The following is an 18,853-nucleotide window of genomic DNA, read 5'->3' on the forward strand; positions in this document are numbered from 1 at the left end:
GTTGAAGACTGTTTTAGTATGTGTACAAATAAGCAGGTTAACAGATCTGTTTGTTTACTTTCACCTTTCCTTTTCATTATATTTAATAATTCTGTTCAGGATAATGTAAATTGTTCTAAAAATTGTTTTCTTAATACCTGTTGAAATGTTACATTTTTTTCTCTTTTCTTAACATCATTGTCAATCCCTATTTTCATCCCAGTGCCGGTGAAGACAAAGATGAAACCAAACTACAACTTCTTCAATAATTATCACAACAAACTGTATAAACTGATGCATCAATGAATAATAACTCAACAAGTAATGCTCAATCACTGAGTCGATTTATTTTGGGAGGAAATGGACATATTGATAGATTCCTCCACTTTGAACTGCTTACAAAACTTGCCTGGACTATGTATCACTTGTATGCATTGTGCTCTATCTGTTGATGCAGCGAATTATGGTAGTGCTGGCGTATCTTTGCTGATGTGTCACCAGTGATGCAATTTTTCCTAAAGAGCCATCTATTGACTTGATGTCGTGGCATTTCTGTATCCTCCTCCCTTCTACTAGTGATGGTCTAATTTTGGGGGCCAACTGAGGTGAGGCAAAGAACTTCACCCCCCCACCGGCACCAAGGTCAAATTTGGGGGCCAACAGAGGTGAGGCAAAGAACCTCACACACCCCCCCCCACACTGGTGCATAGGCCTATCCACAGGTATGGCTATATACTGGACCGGTAGTCAGTGACGGGTATGATTCAGTTGCAGTGGTATCAACCTAAGACAGGAGGCTGATGCCTAGAGGTCAGTTTTCTGATGATGGGTAAGAACCATATGTTGAATTGGACATACCTAACAGGCATGGTCCCTAGCCACATTGTCATCATTGTCAATCCCTATTTTCATCCCAGTGCCGGTGAAGACAAAGATGAAACCAAACTACAACTTCTTCAATAATTATCACAACAAACTGTAGAAACTGATGCATCAATGAATAATAACTCAATAACTACCATCTCCAGTTTGAGCAATGCATGTTTAATTTTTGTAAAAAATTAAAACTTACTCAACTGTGAATTTATAATGTTCAAAATATTTTTATCATGTTCTTCAGATAAGACAGATCATTCATACCCTGAAGGATCCACTCATTGTCAAGTCAGATAGGGTTGCTTTTGCCGTCATCCCATTCTCTTTGTCTTGACAATGAAATAATAAGATACAGCATAATATGTTAATTGTTGGTTGCTACTCAAATTTTCACAGATGAAGGAACAAAAGTTGAGAAACCTTCACTTAAAGTGATATGACTAATAATTTTGAGCTGAAAACTTTGCTAAACCTTCCCATTTCGAAATAAGAGAGTGCTTTCATTTGCACAGAACAGCTCTCTGATTGGCTAGCTCCAGGACCCAATACTTGCTTGTACTCATTAAAGTAACTGATACTCTTCAGGTTTGCAACTCCTCACAAAAGTGGCTCAAGTGTTCAGACAGCCTATTTAACATCCTGTTCCTTACCTTTGGTTTTCTTTTTTTTTTTTTTTTTTTTTTTTTGTGGTACCAGAAATTGAACCTAGGGTGCTCTATCGCTGAGCTACATTCCCCAGCCCCTTTTATTTATTTTAAAATCCTTTCAACAACTTGTTTTCTCTATCTCTAAATTGCTAAATTGCCCATGCTGGCCTCAAACTTGTGCTTCTCCTGTCTCAGCCTCTGGAGCAGCTAGAATTATAGGCACTTACTAACTACAGTTAGTGGTTTTAAATTTGTTGCTATGAATTACTCTGGAGAAATTAGAAGGCAACAAACACTACAAAAAAAAAAAAAAAAAAACAACTAAGAAACAATAGCTCCAAGACTTCACAGGTTTTTGTAGTACTGGGGATTTGAATCTAGGGGGTGCTATATCCCATTAAGCTATATCCGAAGCCCTTTTTATTTTGAGATAGGGTCTAGCTAAATTGTCCAGGATGGCTTTGAATTTGTGATCCTCCCACCTTCCCAAGTCCCTGAGATTACCGAACAGCACCATTGTGTCCTGCTCTGAAAATTCCAAACTCTTAAATGGGAACAGAAAGGGCTAGTCCAATTTGGCCTTGGCTTTTACCCTGTGGCAGGGACTATCAAATGCTTTTTCCTTCCTTTCAACAACTCGTTTTCTCTGTATCTTCAGGGTTGGCCCTCAGTTACCTTGGCTTTAAGTGATAATAGAAGTTGTCTTAAATTGCTTAAGAAAATGGAACTCCAGGCTATGATTCCGCCTACTATCAGTAAGGTGCCCTCCATTCTTCCGCTTGTGTTCATTAAAAACAAAGTAACTAGTGCTTGTTAATGATGCAAGCATATCAATGTTGGCTGGGGATGTGTGTTTTAGCTATATTTGTAAGGATTTGGGAAAAATACTATTGTAGTATTCCCTGGGACTATTGGTCAAGTTTAAAATGAAACTGTTCCACCATCTAAACTTGAAGTTTGAGAAAGGAGGCGTTACTGATAATCATTTAACAATGGTCCATTTTATGCTTTGAATGTAGCACTTGCTGCTCTGGCACTGAAACTTTTCTTTTTTTTAGTTGTAGATGGGCACAATACCTTTATTTATGTGTGGTGCTTACACAGGCTAGACAAGCACTCTACCACTAAGCCACAACCCCAGCCACTGCAACTTTATTTTAAAATGGACATGTTTCTTTCTCTTCCTCTCTCCTTCCTCCTCTCTATCCCTTTCTAATCTCAGGATTAACTTTCTTCCCTATCTGTCCTTGAGCACATACCCACCACAGGAATGAAATAATTCAGACTTTGGGGATGGCACTAGAATACCTCAAAAATGATTATCACCCAAATTAATAAGTGAATTAAAACTCCAACAGAGAACGCATGGAATGGAGTCTTTGATTGCCTCTTTAAAAGCTCCCCAACACTGCCTCTAATGGGCAGAATCACAGCCTCTGGGACAGGGGTCCTAGGTACTTCTCCTTTACTAGCAAAGCAATAAACTTTCTTTTTCCTTTGTCTCAGAACTGTGTCCTTGTTATTGGATTGGCATCGGGAATAAGGACTGAGCTTTTGGTAATAAGACCTTGGGTAAATTACTTTTGTGGTGGTTTCTTCATTTGTAAAACAGATAGAAATAATAATAGCACTTACTTCATAATATATTCTGAGGATAAAATGAGTTCATATATGCAAAGCTCCCAGAACACTGGTGTATAAACTCAGTAATGTTAGCTATTATTTCCTCTAAAAATGATACTTTTTCTTTCAGAACTAGTAAAAACAATGGCATTTCTAAAGATAAATTAGTACTAATTATTATTATTATTTTGACTGAAGATAGGACCCAGGGGCGCTTTTCCACTGAACCACATCCCCAGCCCTTGTTTGGTGCTGAAAATTGACCTCAGGGGTGTTCTACCACTAAGCCACATCCCTCAGTCCTTTTTAAATTTTTATTTTGAGACAGGCTCTCACTAAATTGCTGAGAATCTTGCTTAATTGCCAAGGTTGGCCTTAAAAATGTGATACCCCTGACACAGCCACCTGAGTCACTGGGTTTACAGGTATGTGCCATTAAGCCCAGCTCTTTGTTTTTTATTTTTTTTGTACCAGGGATTGAACCCAGGGGCACTTAACCACGGAGGGACATCCCCAACCTTATTTATTTATTTATTTAGAAACAGGATCTCATTAAATTGCCAAGGTTGGCCTTGAACTTGCAATCCTCCATCTTCTGCCTCCCGAGCCACTGGGGTTACAGTTGTATGCCATTGGGCCTGGCTTGTTTTTAAGTTTTTATAAAATGTATGTAAAATGATATAATAAACACCACATATCTACAACCTGGTTATGAAAATTGAACAGTATAAGGACAGGCAGCGGTGATCAAAAGGAGGCAGATTTAAAAGGGCTGCAGCACAAGGCTTTATTGAGATTTCACTCCTGGACAAGACCCTCAGACCAACAGGGTGGATCTGAGGAGAGGTGCAGGGGGCTCCACAGGACTGAAATTTTTATTGGGCTTAGGGCCTGAAGGGAGAGATTGGGACAGAAAAATGGGGTTTTCAGAGTCCCTTGTCCTACTGGGATTGGTAGGGGGAGCTGGCTAAGATCCATGATTGGCCAGGAGACCCCACAGGCAGTTCTGTTGGCGCCTGATTGGTGGTTCTTTTTGGGGATGCATTGGTTAATCACCTCAAACTGACCTAACAGTATCATTAATCTGTGAGGTTCTGTTTATGCCCTTTCCCCATTCCATTCCTTCCCTTCCCTTGAATCTACTATTCTGAATCAATCTATCTTTTTGTTTGTTTGGTTTTTGGTACTGGGGATTGAACCATGTGTCAGGGAAACCTGGGGGACAAAAAAAAAACAAAAAAAACAAAAAATAGTCATTGTAGGCAATAGAAATAGGGCCTGATCAGAAGATGGGGGCTATTCAGGAAAGAAAACCAAATGCTAATATCTCCAAAGCCCTTCCCCCTCCTTCTCCACTAGTTGCCAAGGTGACCTGTTTGCAGGGGATTGTTCCTCCCTGCAAGGAATTGTAGGAGTTGTAAATTAAAGCCTTCTGGGCTGCTCCCTTCCTGCCCACCTTTGACCCACCTGTTGGTCATCTGTGCAGGATTCAGGGAGGAGAAGCCATGAGAACAAAGGAAATGTAAGAAAGTATAAAAGGGGCAAGACACCCCACTTCTTTGGATACAGCTCTGGATTCCCTTCTTCTTCCCCAGAGGAGAAGTCTATCTTTATTCTGTCCTTTGCTTTCTACACTTGTCTCAGCATTTCTGGGGTGTTAAATCTTCACATCTGGGGTAACAGAACTTGGACCTAATTGATTCTCATCACCAGCATCAAGGGTCTCCCTAAGTTGCTTAGGGCTTCACTAAGTTGCTGAGTCTGGCTTCAAACTTGCGATCCTCCTACTCAGCCTCCTAAGTCACTGAGATTCCAATGTGGGCCATTGTACCTGGCTACTATTCCAAATTTTGTGTTTATAATGTTTTTGCTTTTATTTGTAGTTTACTCATATGTTTATCTCCCTAGACAACATATTGTTTTGTGATTTGTATAAATTGAATCATATTATATATCATCTTCTGAAATTTGTTTTTTTTTTCTTGCCCCACAACACTGTGTTCCTGAGATTCCTCCAAGATGTTACATAGCTGTATAGTATTCACTCTTACTGCTATCCGATATCTATACAATTTATGAATTTCACTGTTCACATACATTGGTTTCCTGTATTGTTTAAAAAGTGCTATGAACATTTTTTGCACATATATCCTGGTACAAATGTGCAAAGTTTTCTAGGACACTTAAGAGAGAAATTACTGGCTATGAGGCATACATAATTTCAAATTCTATGGTGTTGTATGTGTGTGTGTGTGATACTGGGGACTTAACACCCGGCCTCATGCATGTTCAGTAAACATTCTACAACCGAATAAGCACTTGTTATTGTGGCATTTAAAAATTTTTGCCAATTGTAAGCATGAAATGGTATCTTTGTATTTTAACCCATGATTTACCAAAAAATTCAGCATCTTCATATGATTGGGTTTGCTATTCTGTTAAGTCCTTTTTTTTCCTCTTCCATTATCATTTTAACTGTAATATTTTCCCACCTATTTCATTTATTTATTTTTTTGTGTGCTGGGGATTGAACCCAGGGTCTTGTGCATGGAAGGCAAGCACTCTACCAACTGAGCTGTATCCCCAGCCCCTCCCACTATTTTAGATCAGTAGTTCTCAACTGAAGGAGAGTTCTCATTTTAAAATGCAGTTGGCAGGGGCTGGGGTTGTGGCTCAGCGGTAGAGCGCTCACCTAGCACGTGCGAGGCTCTGGGTTCTATCCTCAGCACCACATAAAAATAAATAAATAAAATAAAGGTATTGTGTCCAACTACAACTAAAAAATAAATATTTTTTAAAAATACATTTGGCAATGTCTTAAGATGTTTTTGGTAACCACAAATGGCATCTACTTAGGTAGAGGCCAGGAACCTACAAGACAAAGGACAACTCCACATAACAAAGAATTAGCTGGTCCAATATGTTTATAGTAACAAGGTTGAGCAAATTTGTTCTAGATATTACTATTTTCATCAGTTTTTGTGTTATATTTTCTTCCAGTTTGTGAATGGTTTAGCTGTCTTCATGGTACTTTTTTTTTCCTTTTTTTGGTACTGGGGATTGAACTTAAGTGGCACTTAACCACTGAGTCACATTCAGTTCTTTTTAAATTTTATTTAGAGACAGTGTCTCACTGAGTTGCTTAGGGCCTCAAAAAGTTGCTGAAGCTGACTTTGAACTCGTGATCATCCTGCCTCAGCCTCCTGAGCCACTGGAATTATAGGCATGTGCCACCAAGCCCAGCTTCATTGTACCTTTTGATGAAGAGAAATTATTCTCTTTGTACTGCAGATGGAACCCAGGGACTACATTCACTGAGCTACATCCCCACATCCCCAGCTCTTCTTCTTTTTTTTTTTTTTTTTTGAAACAGGGTCTAAGTTGCTGAGGTTCACTTCAAATTTATGATCCACTTGCCTTAGCTTCCTAAATTGCTGGAATTACAGGTGTAAAGTGCATTGCATCTGGCTGAGAAATTCTTGAATTTAGGATAATTAGGGCTGGGGATGTAGCTCAGTGGTAGAGCATTTGCCTACTATGTGCAAGGCCCTGGGTTCCATCCCCACACTGCAACAAAGGGAAAAAAAAAGAAGTAGAAAAAAATTTTTTAATATTTATTTTTTAGTTGTAGTTGGACACAATACTTCTATTTTGTTTATTTATTTTTATGTGGTGCTGAGAATCGAACCCTGGGCCCTGAACATAGGAGGGGAGCACTCCACTGCTGAGCCACAACCCCAGCCCTAGAAAAATTTTAATTACTCTTTCCTTTTGTAGATCGTGGTGTGTGTGTGTGTGTGTGTGTGTGTGTGTGTGTGTGTGAGAGAGAGAGAGAGAGAGAGAGAGAGGGAGGGGGGGGAGAGAGAGAGAGAGAGAGAGAGAGAGAGAGAGAGAGAGAATGTGTATGTCTGATTAAAGAAAACCTCCTTTATCCCCAAAGCATAGCCATTTTCCAATAGAGCACTGAAAAAATTTTTAATTTTTATTTTTACATTTAAGTCATTAATCTGCCCAAAATTGATTTGTTTATGATGCAAAATAGGAATCCAAAATGAAGTTTTAAAGTATGAACAACTGTGTGAACATTATTTATTAAAACTCCCTCTTATCCCCACTGGTCTTTAATTCTGGGCCATTTGCAGAAACCAAGTGTGCAGAAATTTATGGTTTGTTTGTTTGCAGTACTGACAAGGTCTTAGATTTGGTTTTGTCTTTAAATGTGGATAGTTGGCTAAAAGCAGAATTAAAGACTTGGCATCTCTGCCTCCATTTTGCATCTTCTCAATTGCTCTGAGTCCCCTTGGATTCCATGAACAACAACAGGTCCACTTGATAAACATCTTCTGATGAGCTGAAGATATCTTCCTGGCAATGGCAACTTTCTTATCCCACTTGAAGTCCCCACCTGACCAATCCTGAGCTAAAGATGGATAGACCACACCTAATCAAGACCACCTGCATTGGCAACTATGAAAATCCTCCACAATGCCCAATCCCTGCCCTCTTTCCCTTTCTCTATAAAACCTCAAAGTCATTGTTAGCCCCTTGAAGACAGGGATAAGACTGTGGGTCCCCTTGTTTTCCTGATGTTGCCACACTGATTGAAGTTCCTTTCATGTTTTTCATCATTTTCTGTTAGGTTTGTGTGGTGAGTTGCTGGACCTGATTTATTGGATCACCAGAATCAGGCCTCTGGTCTAGGACTCCTGTAACATTATTAAGGATGGAATCAAGGGTCACTCTATCATTGAGCTACTTCCCTATATCCCCACAGCCCTGCAACTTTTTTTTTCTTCTCTCTCTCTCTCTCTCTTTTTTTTTTTTTTTTTTTTTGCTGCTGGGGATGGAACCCAGGAATGCTTAACCGCTGAGCCACATCTCCAGCCCTTTTTAATATTTTATTTAGAGACAGGGTCTCGCTGAGTTGCTTACAGTCTTGCTAAGTTGCTGAGCCTGGCTTTGAACTCATGATCCTCCTGCGCCACTTGGATTACAGCCACAGGGCTCAATCCCCACTGCTGCTAAAAAAATAAAAAAATAAGAATAAATAAACAAATAAGTAAATAAAAGCAGAAGCTCTGGGAATTCAGTTTAGAATAGATTAAAACAATTTTGAGGGCTGGGGATGTGGCTCAAGTGGTAGCGTGCTCGCCTGGCATTCGTGCGGCCCGGGTTCAATCCTCAGCACCACATACAAACAAAGATGTTGTGTCCACCGAAAACTGAAAAATAAATACTAAAAACTCTCTCTCTCTCTTTAAAAAAAATAATAATTTTGACATAGGGTCTAAGATGCTGGACTTGAACTTGTGTGCCACAAATCCTGGTTTATGGGCTTATTTCTGATTCTCCATTTTAGTATTAACTCTTTATCTAAAGGCTTTATTTTTTTCTTGCCTTTTATTTATTTTTTAATTAGAATGGGGACTGAACCCAGGGGTGCTTTACTACTGAGCTAAATCTCCAGTGCCCCCCCACACACACCTTTTTCTTTAGACAAGTCTCACCAAGTTGCTGAGGCTGGCTTTCAACCTGCAATCCTCTTGCCTCAGTCTCCTGAGTCTCTCTCTGGGTTTACAGGTTTGCATCACCACACCTAGCATCATTTTTGCAGTTTTTTTAAAAAATATTTTTCTTTAGTTGTAGATGGACACAATGACTTTATTTTATTTATTTGTTTTTATGTGGTGTTGAGGATCAAACTCAGAGCCTCATTGTGTTAGGAGAGCACTCTATCACTGAGCCACAATCCCAACCCCATTTTTGCAGTCTTATAAAAAGAAAATCAGATCACCAAAACTGAAGGTTTTCACAAATTATAATTCATGATTTAAGAGCTTTTAGCATTTCTATACATGTTTTAGAGAAACAAGAGACTATTTTGATTACCAAATCAAATACTTCTAAAATGAACTCATTAACTTTACTGAAAGTTATTTCAATTCTCAACCAAGTTCATTAACTATAGTACACACTTGAGGAAGGTCAGAAATCCATTTATTTTTTAACCGACAAAAATACTTTTCTGGGCTGGGTTCTATGGCGCATGCCTGTAATCCCAGCGGAGGGAGGCTGAGGCAGGAGGATGGCAAGTTCAAAGACAGCTTCAACAAAAGGTGCTAAGCAACTCAGTGAAACCCTATACTCTGAATAAAATACAAAATAGGGCTAGGGATGTGGCTTAGTGGTCAAAGGCTCCTGAGTTAAATCCCCAGTCCCCCGCCCCCCCTCCCAAAAAAAGACTTTTCTGAAAGTACCCACAGGTGAGCACCTAGGACCCTTGGGTATATATACTCAGTCAGGATTTAGAATTAGGATGTGTGTCTGAAGTGTGATGAGCATCAATAAAGTAGATTTGATTGTATCTAATTACGCCTCAGGCTGAGTCTGTAGTAACCGATCCTGACAATTGGCATAGTTGGGAGGATTTTAAGAATATTTTGTCTTTGTAAAGATGACAAGAGCTGGGCAGGTAGTAACAGACGACAGATTATAATCCAGCCTTTGGGGGAATTCCACAAATGGGACATTCCTACAAAGGGCTGCAAAGTCCTAAAATCGGGTAGGAGGAGCTGGACTGGGACAAATGAACCAAAGGCCAGCGGAGCCAAAGGGGAGGCCTAAATGTGGCAAAACCGGTTGAAGCCATATCTGGGCAGTCAATCGCTGAGGGGAACCTGCTAAGATCAAGAGCCCAAAGCCGACTGTGAGCGAGGATGCCCCGAGGGTGATGAGTAGATGGGTGTGTAAAAGACTATATAACTTAGTAGAATGAAGAATAAAGACGCAGAGACAAAATATAGATAAATGGGGAAGGATTCGTTGGCATATGAACAAGACAATAAATAAATTTATTTTAGAAGTAGCGAAGGGAAAAAGGAATTGAAATCCCAGTCGGATTGAAGAACCTGCGAGAAATTAGTACAGGAAAAGATGCCAAGATATCAGAGGGGGACTACAATTACCATACCAACGACTGCCCGGGAACCCGTTTTAGTGCAAGCAGCGAAAAAGGAAATTCCTGAAATCCTGTTGTAAGGTCATAAATGATGTTGATGAAGATAGATTGAATGGGAAGTGACTACTAAGAAAGGCTACAGCCGGAAACAGAAATAATCTGTTTTTCCGGAATATTGAAGACAAAGCCGGATATAATTTCCCAGTGAGAACGTCAACTCCCTCTAGACTCTCTATCACGGGGAATAGAGTACAAAGCTCGACTGAAGTGCGCGCCCTCAACTGGAGTGAAATCCAACAGTATAGGCAAGATTTTGAGAGAGAAAGTAAAGATGGAGATGTTTTAGCAAAATTATGGAATAAGGGAGCCAATTCTATTACATTATCTGGGGAAGAAATGCACAATTTAATGGGCATTTTAGAACATCCAGTAATACAGGATGATTTGCAGGTCCTAAGAGAAACCGCTGGCTTTTTGAGTGGGTGGGGGCCGCTTGGAGGATGGCCTTCTCACAAGTAGATTTATAGTCTTTCAAAACACAGTCCAATTTGAGGATAGTAAAGGAAGCTATCCAACTCTGAAGAAAAATAGGCATTATATTTAGGACATATGGCAGTTGCACCACCCCACTCAGATGCCCTATGACTGTGGCAATTAAAAGGATAATAATTAAGGGCACTCCTCAAGAACTTAGACTCACATTAACAACGGTGATTTCAGGCCGTCAGTTCATAATTGAGACTAGAATATTTTAAACAAGCTAGAGAGCTACAGGGACAGGGATGTAAACAATTAACCTTTATTACAATTAGAAACTCAGAATATCAAAAATGCCTAAATCTACCTTCCTGATAACTAGGAAACCTCAAGGACAGTGGAGGCTACAGAACAGGATCTCATTTACTAATACTAGGCCACAATTTAATAATAGGCCACAAAAGGGCTATAGAATACAAGATGACAATGAAAGTTTTCCAAAAAATACCACTCAGCCCTGGACCTCACTAGGCTCAGGTTCACAACCCAACCCACAGTGGAGAAATCAGAGAAACAGAAACCTGCAGGGAAGAGACAACCAGACCAGAGGGCAAGCAATAAGAAATTTCCAAAATCCACCCTCCAGGAGACAAGAAAACCCCCAGAGAGGAGAATGATGGTGGCAGCAACGATGCTAGATAACTAGTCATGACAGGCACTAAACCACGGAGCCACATCCCCACCCCTATTTTGTATTTTATTTATAGACAATGTCTCACTGAGTTGCTTAGCACCTCACTTTTGCTGAGGCTGGCTTTGAACTCGCAATCTTCCTGCCTCTGCTTCTCAAACTGCTGGGATTACAGGCTTGCACCACTGCGCCTGGCTATGCCTAGGAATTGTTGACACAGTATACACACATTAAATAAGCAATCCAAAAATGCAAGTACAAAAATCAATAAGGGTTGTTCCAAAGAGTGTAGAAATACATAATGCTGCAAATAAACTGGACTCAGAAATCTACTTGTTCTTCAGTGATAGCCAGGTCCAGGCCATGAACATGGTTTTTATTACTCACAGAGTGGGAGGAATTGGACAAAGCCATGCGTGAAAAGTTCTACCACCATTATGCATGACCATAGGATGACTGTCAATCAGGGAAGATTCTAAGGTAGCATGACGGATACCAATGTTAATTTGCTATTTATTTGCTAGGGACAGGTGATCCCTGTATCTCCTGGTGATGTGAGTAGCCAGCAGTCCCAGTCCACATTCCTAGGAGTAATGAGGCTATAGCTGACCTGTTATCTATTTCCTTAAGCCACAAGCTGTGCTCATATGCAGACTGTAGGTTTACAGGTAGAACATCATAAGCACAGGGACAACAATGCCAGAAACACAGGAAAGACTACCAATTCCACTGGTTGGTTATCTGTGACGAGTCCTGCTTCCTCACATATTGAAGTATAACACTAGAGAAGCACGGAGGCAAGCATATAAAGCAGGGTTTATTTAGAAGGAGGTAACATAGACTTCTCCCAAGAGGGAGAAGGAGGCCATAGCTGGTATCCTAGAAAGTGAGGGTGTTCTGCTTTTTTTTTGTTTTGTTTTAGGCTTCTTTTGTTCTCAGGGTTCTTCCCCTTCCTCTCTCTCTCTCCTTCCTGTGTACAGACTAGGCCTAGGAGATGCTCAGGTGGAATCGCCGCCAAAAGGTGAGAAGCAGATGGGCTGGAGGCGCCAAGCAGGAAGAGGACCCACTGTGCATTAACAACTTTTGTTGACTCCCTGTGGAGAGGGACAATCCCTGGGACAGGTTACCCTAACAACAGGTTGCCCCTGGGGCAGGTTTTCTGCATAAGGGTGGAGGAAGGGCTCAGAAGGCATTAACATTTTAATCTTGCTCCATCTTCCCAGGCCGGAATTTGCCTCCTTGATCTGATCTGACCTGACCCGATTTACCTATCAATACTGCTTGTGTTCATTCTGGCTTCACTACTATTCAAATACAATTTGCACTGAAAGTGCCACTTCAGGACCAGCCTAAAGCAATGGTATAAGCAGCACTGTTAACAGTGGCTCTTTCACACCCAGCCTCCACACAGATGTGGAGACAGTAAGTGTGGCAACCACCAGACTTTTGTATTTGAAAATGTGGAAGATGGTTTAATAGTTGCGATCTCCCCCAAGTTGTTGAATCTACAATTCAACTAAGGCATCTGAGCTTTTGAACCAACAAGATAAATACATGGCTCAAACTTAAACAAAATGCAACAAAATTTCAGTTTGAATGCCTGAAGCTCTGAAATGGGACACTTGACAATTCTTGCTCACCATGGTCAGGTCAGGGTTAAGAAAACCATGCTGGGCATCCGTGAATGAGGCTATTGGTTTTAGACAAAGCACCGAGCTCCGCCTCCACCTCTCTTTCTCTTAAAGACTGTGAACGATTTTTTTGTACAGTGGACTGGGAAATAGCTACAAGGCCTTGTAGGAGAGCCTCTTTAATGTGTTCCTGGGCAACTGCCCACAGTAACTCTTCTGAGGGGAGGCTGGAGCCAAAGCTCAGTCTGAGAAATGAGCAGGTTCTCCCCGCAGAGGGAAAAGAACGTGACATCGGAACGCAGGGTCCTAAAAGCCCCAAACCACTCTTCCCCCACGCCCCCAGCAGACCCTAAGCCCCTGAGGCGTTTGCCGACCGTTATCATGAGGGCGGGGCCTGGATCACGTGGCCGGCGCGGGGTCAGAACCCGGCGTGCGTGAGAACACGCCGAGACTCCGGCCTCGGCCGCGCGCCTTGGGTGCGCGCGCAGGCCGGGGGCGGGGCGTGTGGGTTGGGCCTCCGGCGCGCGCTGCGGGCGGGGGCGGGACCTGGACCCCGCAGGGCGCCGGGCGCTGAGCGCGGGCGGGGCCTTCTGTGCTCCTGGACTGGCAACGGTGGCGGTGGGATCCCGGTGACCCGCGGAGGGGTGCCTCAATCATGACTGCGGAGCTGCAACAGGACGATGCGGCCGGAGCGGCGGACAGCCACGGCTCGGTGGGCCAGCGACGCGAGTGGGAGCCTGGGGGCCGCCCCGTGGCCCGAGAGGGGAACGTGGGACGGGACGCCAGCGACGCCGGGCGCTGGCGCGCTGGAGGCCCAACGGGGCAGGCGAGGCCTGCAGGGTGCGGGGCTGGGGGCCGCGGGGTGCGCCAAGCGGGCGGGCAGGGGTCCGCAGGCTGCGTCGGGACTGGCCTTTGGGCTAGGTTGCGGTCCTTGCGAGACTCGGGTTGAGGACTTCATTTTTGGGTCTGTGGGCGAGCTGATGATGGTGAAGGTAATTAGGTTATTTTGGAAACCCTAATATAAAGGGCTGCACGTGGGGTTGTATGCATCAGGGTCACTAAGGAGAGTGCTTCTGGGCCCCGATCAGGAGTGAGAACTTCTGAAAGGGGCGGCATGGGTTGTTTTTGTTTTTACTCAAGTCAGTTTTATGGCAGTGTTGTTTTAAAGAGTGTAAAGAAGACCGAAGTTATCTCGCTTAAAGCCGAGGTTCAACGAAGTGTAGAAAACTAGGGGTCCTAACACACTGCCTTCCTCCTTTCCAGCTGCTTTTCTTTCTTAATTCCCTCTCCTTTTCTTTTTTTGAAACAGAGCAGCCTCCCTAATTATTGCATTCATTTCTAGATTTTGAAGGAGGGTGGAGGAATAGGGTGATGGAACAGAAGTTATACTGATTTTGCTCTACCTACTTCATATCTAAGTTTGAAATCAGTACAAGGATTTCTGGGATAAGATGGTGAGAGTAAAAGAACAGTGATCTGAGAGAAAATCAAAAGGCTATGAGGAAACTTGGGAAGTGGGGAATTTAAGAATATCTTCTAATGTTACTTTAGAATGTTATAACTTAACCACCTCCTCACCCCTCAGTACTACACTTTTGGTTTAAGACAGAATGGGAAATCTGTGCCAAATATTCAAATACAAGTTTGGAAGTGAGAAGTTTTCTAAAATGTAATACAGAGGTGTCATAAAGTGCTGAAGGAGAAACCTTTTGTGCCTTTTTATTCTTCTGATGCACTCAGAAAACTTGGAGTATATAACATGCACACACTTTTTAAAACTTATGTAGAAAAAGATATCTCCAGGTCCTGGGCTCCAAAGTGAAAGTATGTGAATGGTGTTTTATGTGCTGATTTCTAATGGAAATATTATTGTTAGATGCTCAGTGCCTTTGGAATTTCAACCAGGATTTTTCTCTTGTTTGGTTTCAGAGATCAGTTCTATTTGTTTTTTAGGACAGTGACTTAAAAACAGGTGGGAAAATGTTGGTTTCCAGACAGTTATATTGATTTAGGTAATAGACTATTTTAAGGGAGAGCAAGTCATATTTAAATTTGTTGGGACTGTCATGTAAGACCATGTCATGTGCCTGTTAATCAGTGGCATCTTCATTTATCTTTGCCATAGTTTGAGAAGTGACCCCTGTTTCAGCACTCACCATTTGAGAGTTTGTATGTGGGGTGTTTGATGAGCATTTGTATATAAGTCATAGTTATTTTGGGAAGGCTTGGCACTGTGGTGGCTACTGGCTGCAGCGTCCTGATCTTTGGCGGCCTGCAGAGTGATGACATTTACTGTTCTTCCCAGTGATTCGCCCAATACTGACAGATGATAAGCTTGGAATGCTTGATAATGTCGTCTCTCCCCCTACCCCCCACCCCGCCGCCGCCACCCCGTGGGCTTTTTTTTCCTAATGTGAATTCTTGAAGTTAACAGTTTAGATTGAAGGAACTTTTACCTTTTTACATCTTGGAAGATTTTAATAATTTCTTCTAGAATAGATTCTTTTATTTTGAATTCTGAGGCATTCTACCTTTCTGTTAAAAGATATTTAATTGTTATAGTTGAGAAGAGCTATCCTCCCCTGACACTGAAAGGCTATTTAAAACCTACAATCCTTCCCTTCCCTTATTGGTCAGTTAAGAAAACAAAACCCTTTATAGCCCCCCCCCCCCAAGAATTTTAGTGAGAGAAAAATGTAATTCTCTTGAAATACACTCTCAGTGTGTACTGAAATCTCAGAGTGGCCACTTTGTGATATTACTAAATCCCCAAATTATAGACTGATTATTTCTAAAAGGTTACGTATTGACAGATTCCTATATATTAATTAGTTGTTGATGTACATAAAAACCAACAGGAAAGTTTACTTGTTACAGTGTAAACAACTTGTAGTGTAAACAACTTGAAATCAGTTTGGTTCCTTTTTATTTATTTATTTTTAATTTTTTTAATTGTAAATGGACACAGTACCTTTATCTTATTTATTTTTATGTAGTCCTGAGGATTGAACCCAGTGTCTCACATGTGCTAGGCAAGTGCTCTATAACTGAGTCACCCCTACCCCCAGTTTGGTTCTTATAAACCTCTCATCCTTGGCAGCAGTACTAAGGGTTGACATCACACTTTTTGTGGGGGGCAGGGATGGTACTGGGGATTGAACCCAGGGGACTCCACCACTGGGCTACATCATCAGTCCTTTTTATTTTGAGATAGGGTATTGCCGAGTTGCCAAGGCTTGCCTTGAACTTGAATATCTTCCTGCCTCAGCCTTTTGAGTTGTAGGGTGTCTAGCAGGCTGACATTACACATTCTTTAGGATAGCTCAAGCCCTTTTAAAATGTGTTAATTTTAGTGAATGTAATGCCCTTTTATGCTTTCTCTTCATTTATTAAGTTTTCATTTCCTTTTACATTGTCTCATTAATTGTGACTTTCGGAACATCAGTAGGTCAATGATTGGTTGGCTTCACAACTCTCATACTCAGCTACAGTTATTGTTCACTCAGTAACAACAGTATTTATAAGACATGTTGACAGATAGGCTCTTACCAGGCACTCTTTCTTTCTTTTTTTAAAAATATGTCAATGGACATTTACTTATTTATGTATTTATGTGCAGTGCTGAGAATTGAACCCAGTGCCTCACATATGCTAGGCAAGTGCTCTACCACTGAGCTACAGCTCCAGCCCATCCAGGCAAGGTCTTTCTATGTGTTTTGTTTCATTAAAGAAATTTAAACCAATAGCAGAGTGGAAGCAAGTGCCTTCCAAGAAAAATAATGATGCTGATACCTGTAATAGTTAGTACCAGTAATTGAGATTTATTGTGTGCTAGACCCTGTGCTTAGAACTTAATAAATTTTTGTCTCAATATTTATAGAAATTCTTTTATTTTTTTGGTGGTGCTGGGGATTGAACTGAGGGGCACTCAACCATTGAGCCACATCTCCAGCCCCCTATTTTGTTTTTTATTTTGAGACAGGGTCACATTGCTTAGTGCCTCGATTTCGCTGAGGCTGGCTTTGAACTAACGATCCTCCTGCCTCAGCCTCCTGAGCTGCTAGGATTACAGATGTCTGCCACTGTAACTAATATTTATGGAAATTCTATGAGAAGGCTTATACTTTTTAAAATATCTAAGGTGACCCAGCTCAGAAATTGTACAGCCAGATCGAACCCAGGCAATTGAGTCCAAGAGTCCGAGATATCTCTGGTTCTGTCTCTTAGTTGATGGAGCCATTGTCCTAGGCCAGAACCTTCCCATTAATCTCTTAATGTCTTCTCTGTGGATTTCCTCCTAATGTTTTAAGCTCCTAATCTTTCACTTGCACTCTTTCTTTTCTTTTTCTTTTTTTTTTCTTTTGGCACTGGGGATTGAACCCAGGGGCACTCAACCACTGAGCCACATCCCCAGCCCTTTCTGTTTTTTTATTGTGAGACAGGGTTTCTCTGAATTGCTGAGGTCCTCACTTCTAGTTGTTTGGTTGGCCTTGAACTTGTGATTCTCCCCTCCTGAGTGGCTGGGATTACAGGCATACGCCACCAGGCTTGGCTTTTCCCTTGCACTCTTTCTAAACATAATTTTCTTTCCTATGTTTGACTGAGCTCCCTGATGTCTAAGTAGTTTCATGTTTTGTCCAAATGCTTTGCCCCCAGCATCTCATTGATTATCTCTAATTTTAATGGAAGAATTATATTTCCCTTCTTATTCCATCATTTCTTAGAAATAAACCTAGATTAGTAATGTGTAGTAGAGTGAGATTTTTGCACTCCAGGAGATGTTTGACACTGTTTGGAGGTGATTTTGATTGTTATTGCTATGGGAAGAGGCTACTGGCATCTAGTGGGTAAAAGTCAGGAATGCTTCTCAACATCCTAGAATGTATAGGATAGCCCCCACAACAGGCCCAAAATGTAAATTGTGCGGAGCTTGAGAAATCCTCATGTTGTCTCTGTTTATTCTTTTATGTAATTTATCCTTTATTATTCTCCTTTATTTTAGCCTACCCACCAGAAACTTTACTGTCTACTCCTTTGCTACTTAAATGGACCAGAGGCATCTGTATTACTTAGGACAGAAATGCTGAATGTTGGATGTGCTAGAGCCAGCTTGTACTGCTTTTCCAGCAGATTGTGTATGTCTCTTCCCAGTTCTGTGTTTAGTGACCTCGTGTTGATAGTTTGAGACCACCAGGGTGAGAATATTAATGGCCAGGGAAATAAGCACACGCTGAGATTGGCACACCATTGCTTGGACCTTCACTCTGGATCTATTGATTAGATTCTGTCTTTTGACAAGATTCCTGCATGATTCATTTGCGCATTAAATTTTGAAAAAGCTATGGATGGGATTAATTCCCATTTTGTTGTGCACACATGTCCTCAATCCTGAAACAACAAAATTCTCTGTTGCCCTTTCCACCTGTTGTTTTGTTCACTTCTTTTTTTTTTTTTTTTTGGTTTACCTTTGGAACTCAGTTTCCAAACTGTGTCTTTCATTTCTTTTCCTTTTTTTTTCCCCTTGGGTACAACCAATGAAAGGAATTTATACATCAGTACAGGAGGATAATTGATGCATTTGTAGTATTTATTTCAATAATTCATCTCTCAGACCACAAACACATAAAATCCATTATTCTTGATAATATGGTCAAAACCTGAAAGTGAGACAATGAATACGATAATTCTATTCTAAAACACAAGAAGAAAAATTTACCTGTTTCTTTTTTAAAACATTTTTCCAGTGACAATATAATTCAGACTTTATGTAGAAAACTTGGAAAATAGAGACCCAAGGATTAGGGGCATAGCTGAGTACTAGACTGCTTGCACCCTGGGTTCAATTCCCAGTACTGCCAGAGAGAGAGAGAGACAGAGACAGACAGACACCTGTGCAGGATTAAGTCTTATCTGATGGGAGACAAAGCCAGGTTAGTTTAGTTCCTATAGTACCATAGAGATTGAGGTGGCA

General features: G+C 41.3%; 1 protein-coding gene across 7 annotated transcripts in view; it reads left to right on the plus strand.

The window, feature by feature from the left end:
* The first annotated feature begins 13,403 nt into the window (after positions 1 to 13,403).
* USP28 (ubiquitin specific peptidase 28) overlaps positions 13,404 to 18,853 on the plus strand; it is a 62,986-nt gene continuing 57,536 nt past the window's right edge. For 4 of the 7 annotated variants that reach the window (XM_081265778.1, XM_081265780.1, XM_081265781.1 and 1 more), the window contains exon 1: positions 13,404 to 13,594. In XM_081265778.1, the coding sequence (XP_081121904.1) occupies positions 13,538 to 13,594 (57 nt within the window). In that variant the 5' untranslated portion in view covers positions 13,404 to 13,537. The remainder of the gene's footprint in view (positions 13,595 to 18,853) is intronic. The other 3 variants (XM_081265779.1, XM_081265782.1, XM_081265784.1) reach the window with 1 other exon arrangement.

The sequence above is a fragment of the Spermophilus citellus genome, assembly GCF_964194105.1.
Source record: "Spermophilus citellus genome assembly, chromosome: 2".
Taxonomy (NCBI): Eukaryota; Metazoa; Chordata; class Mammalia; order Rodentia; family Sciuridae; genus Spermophilus; species Spermophilus citellus.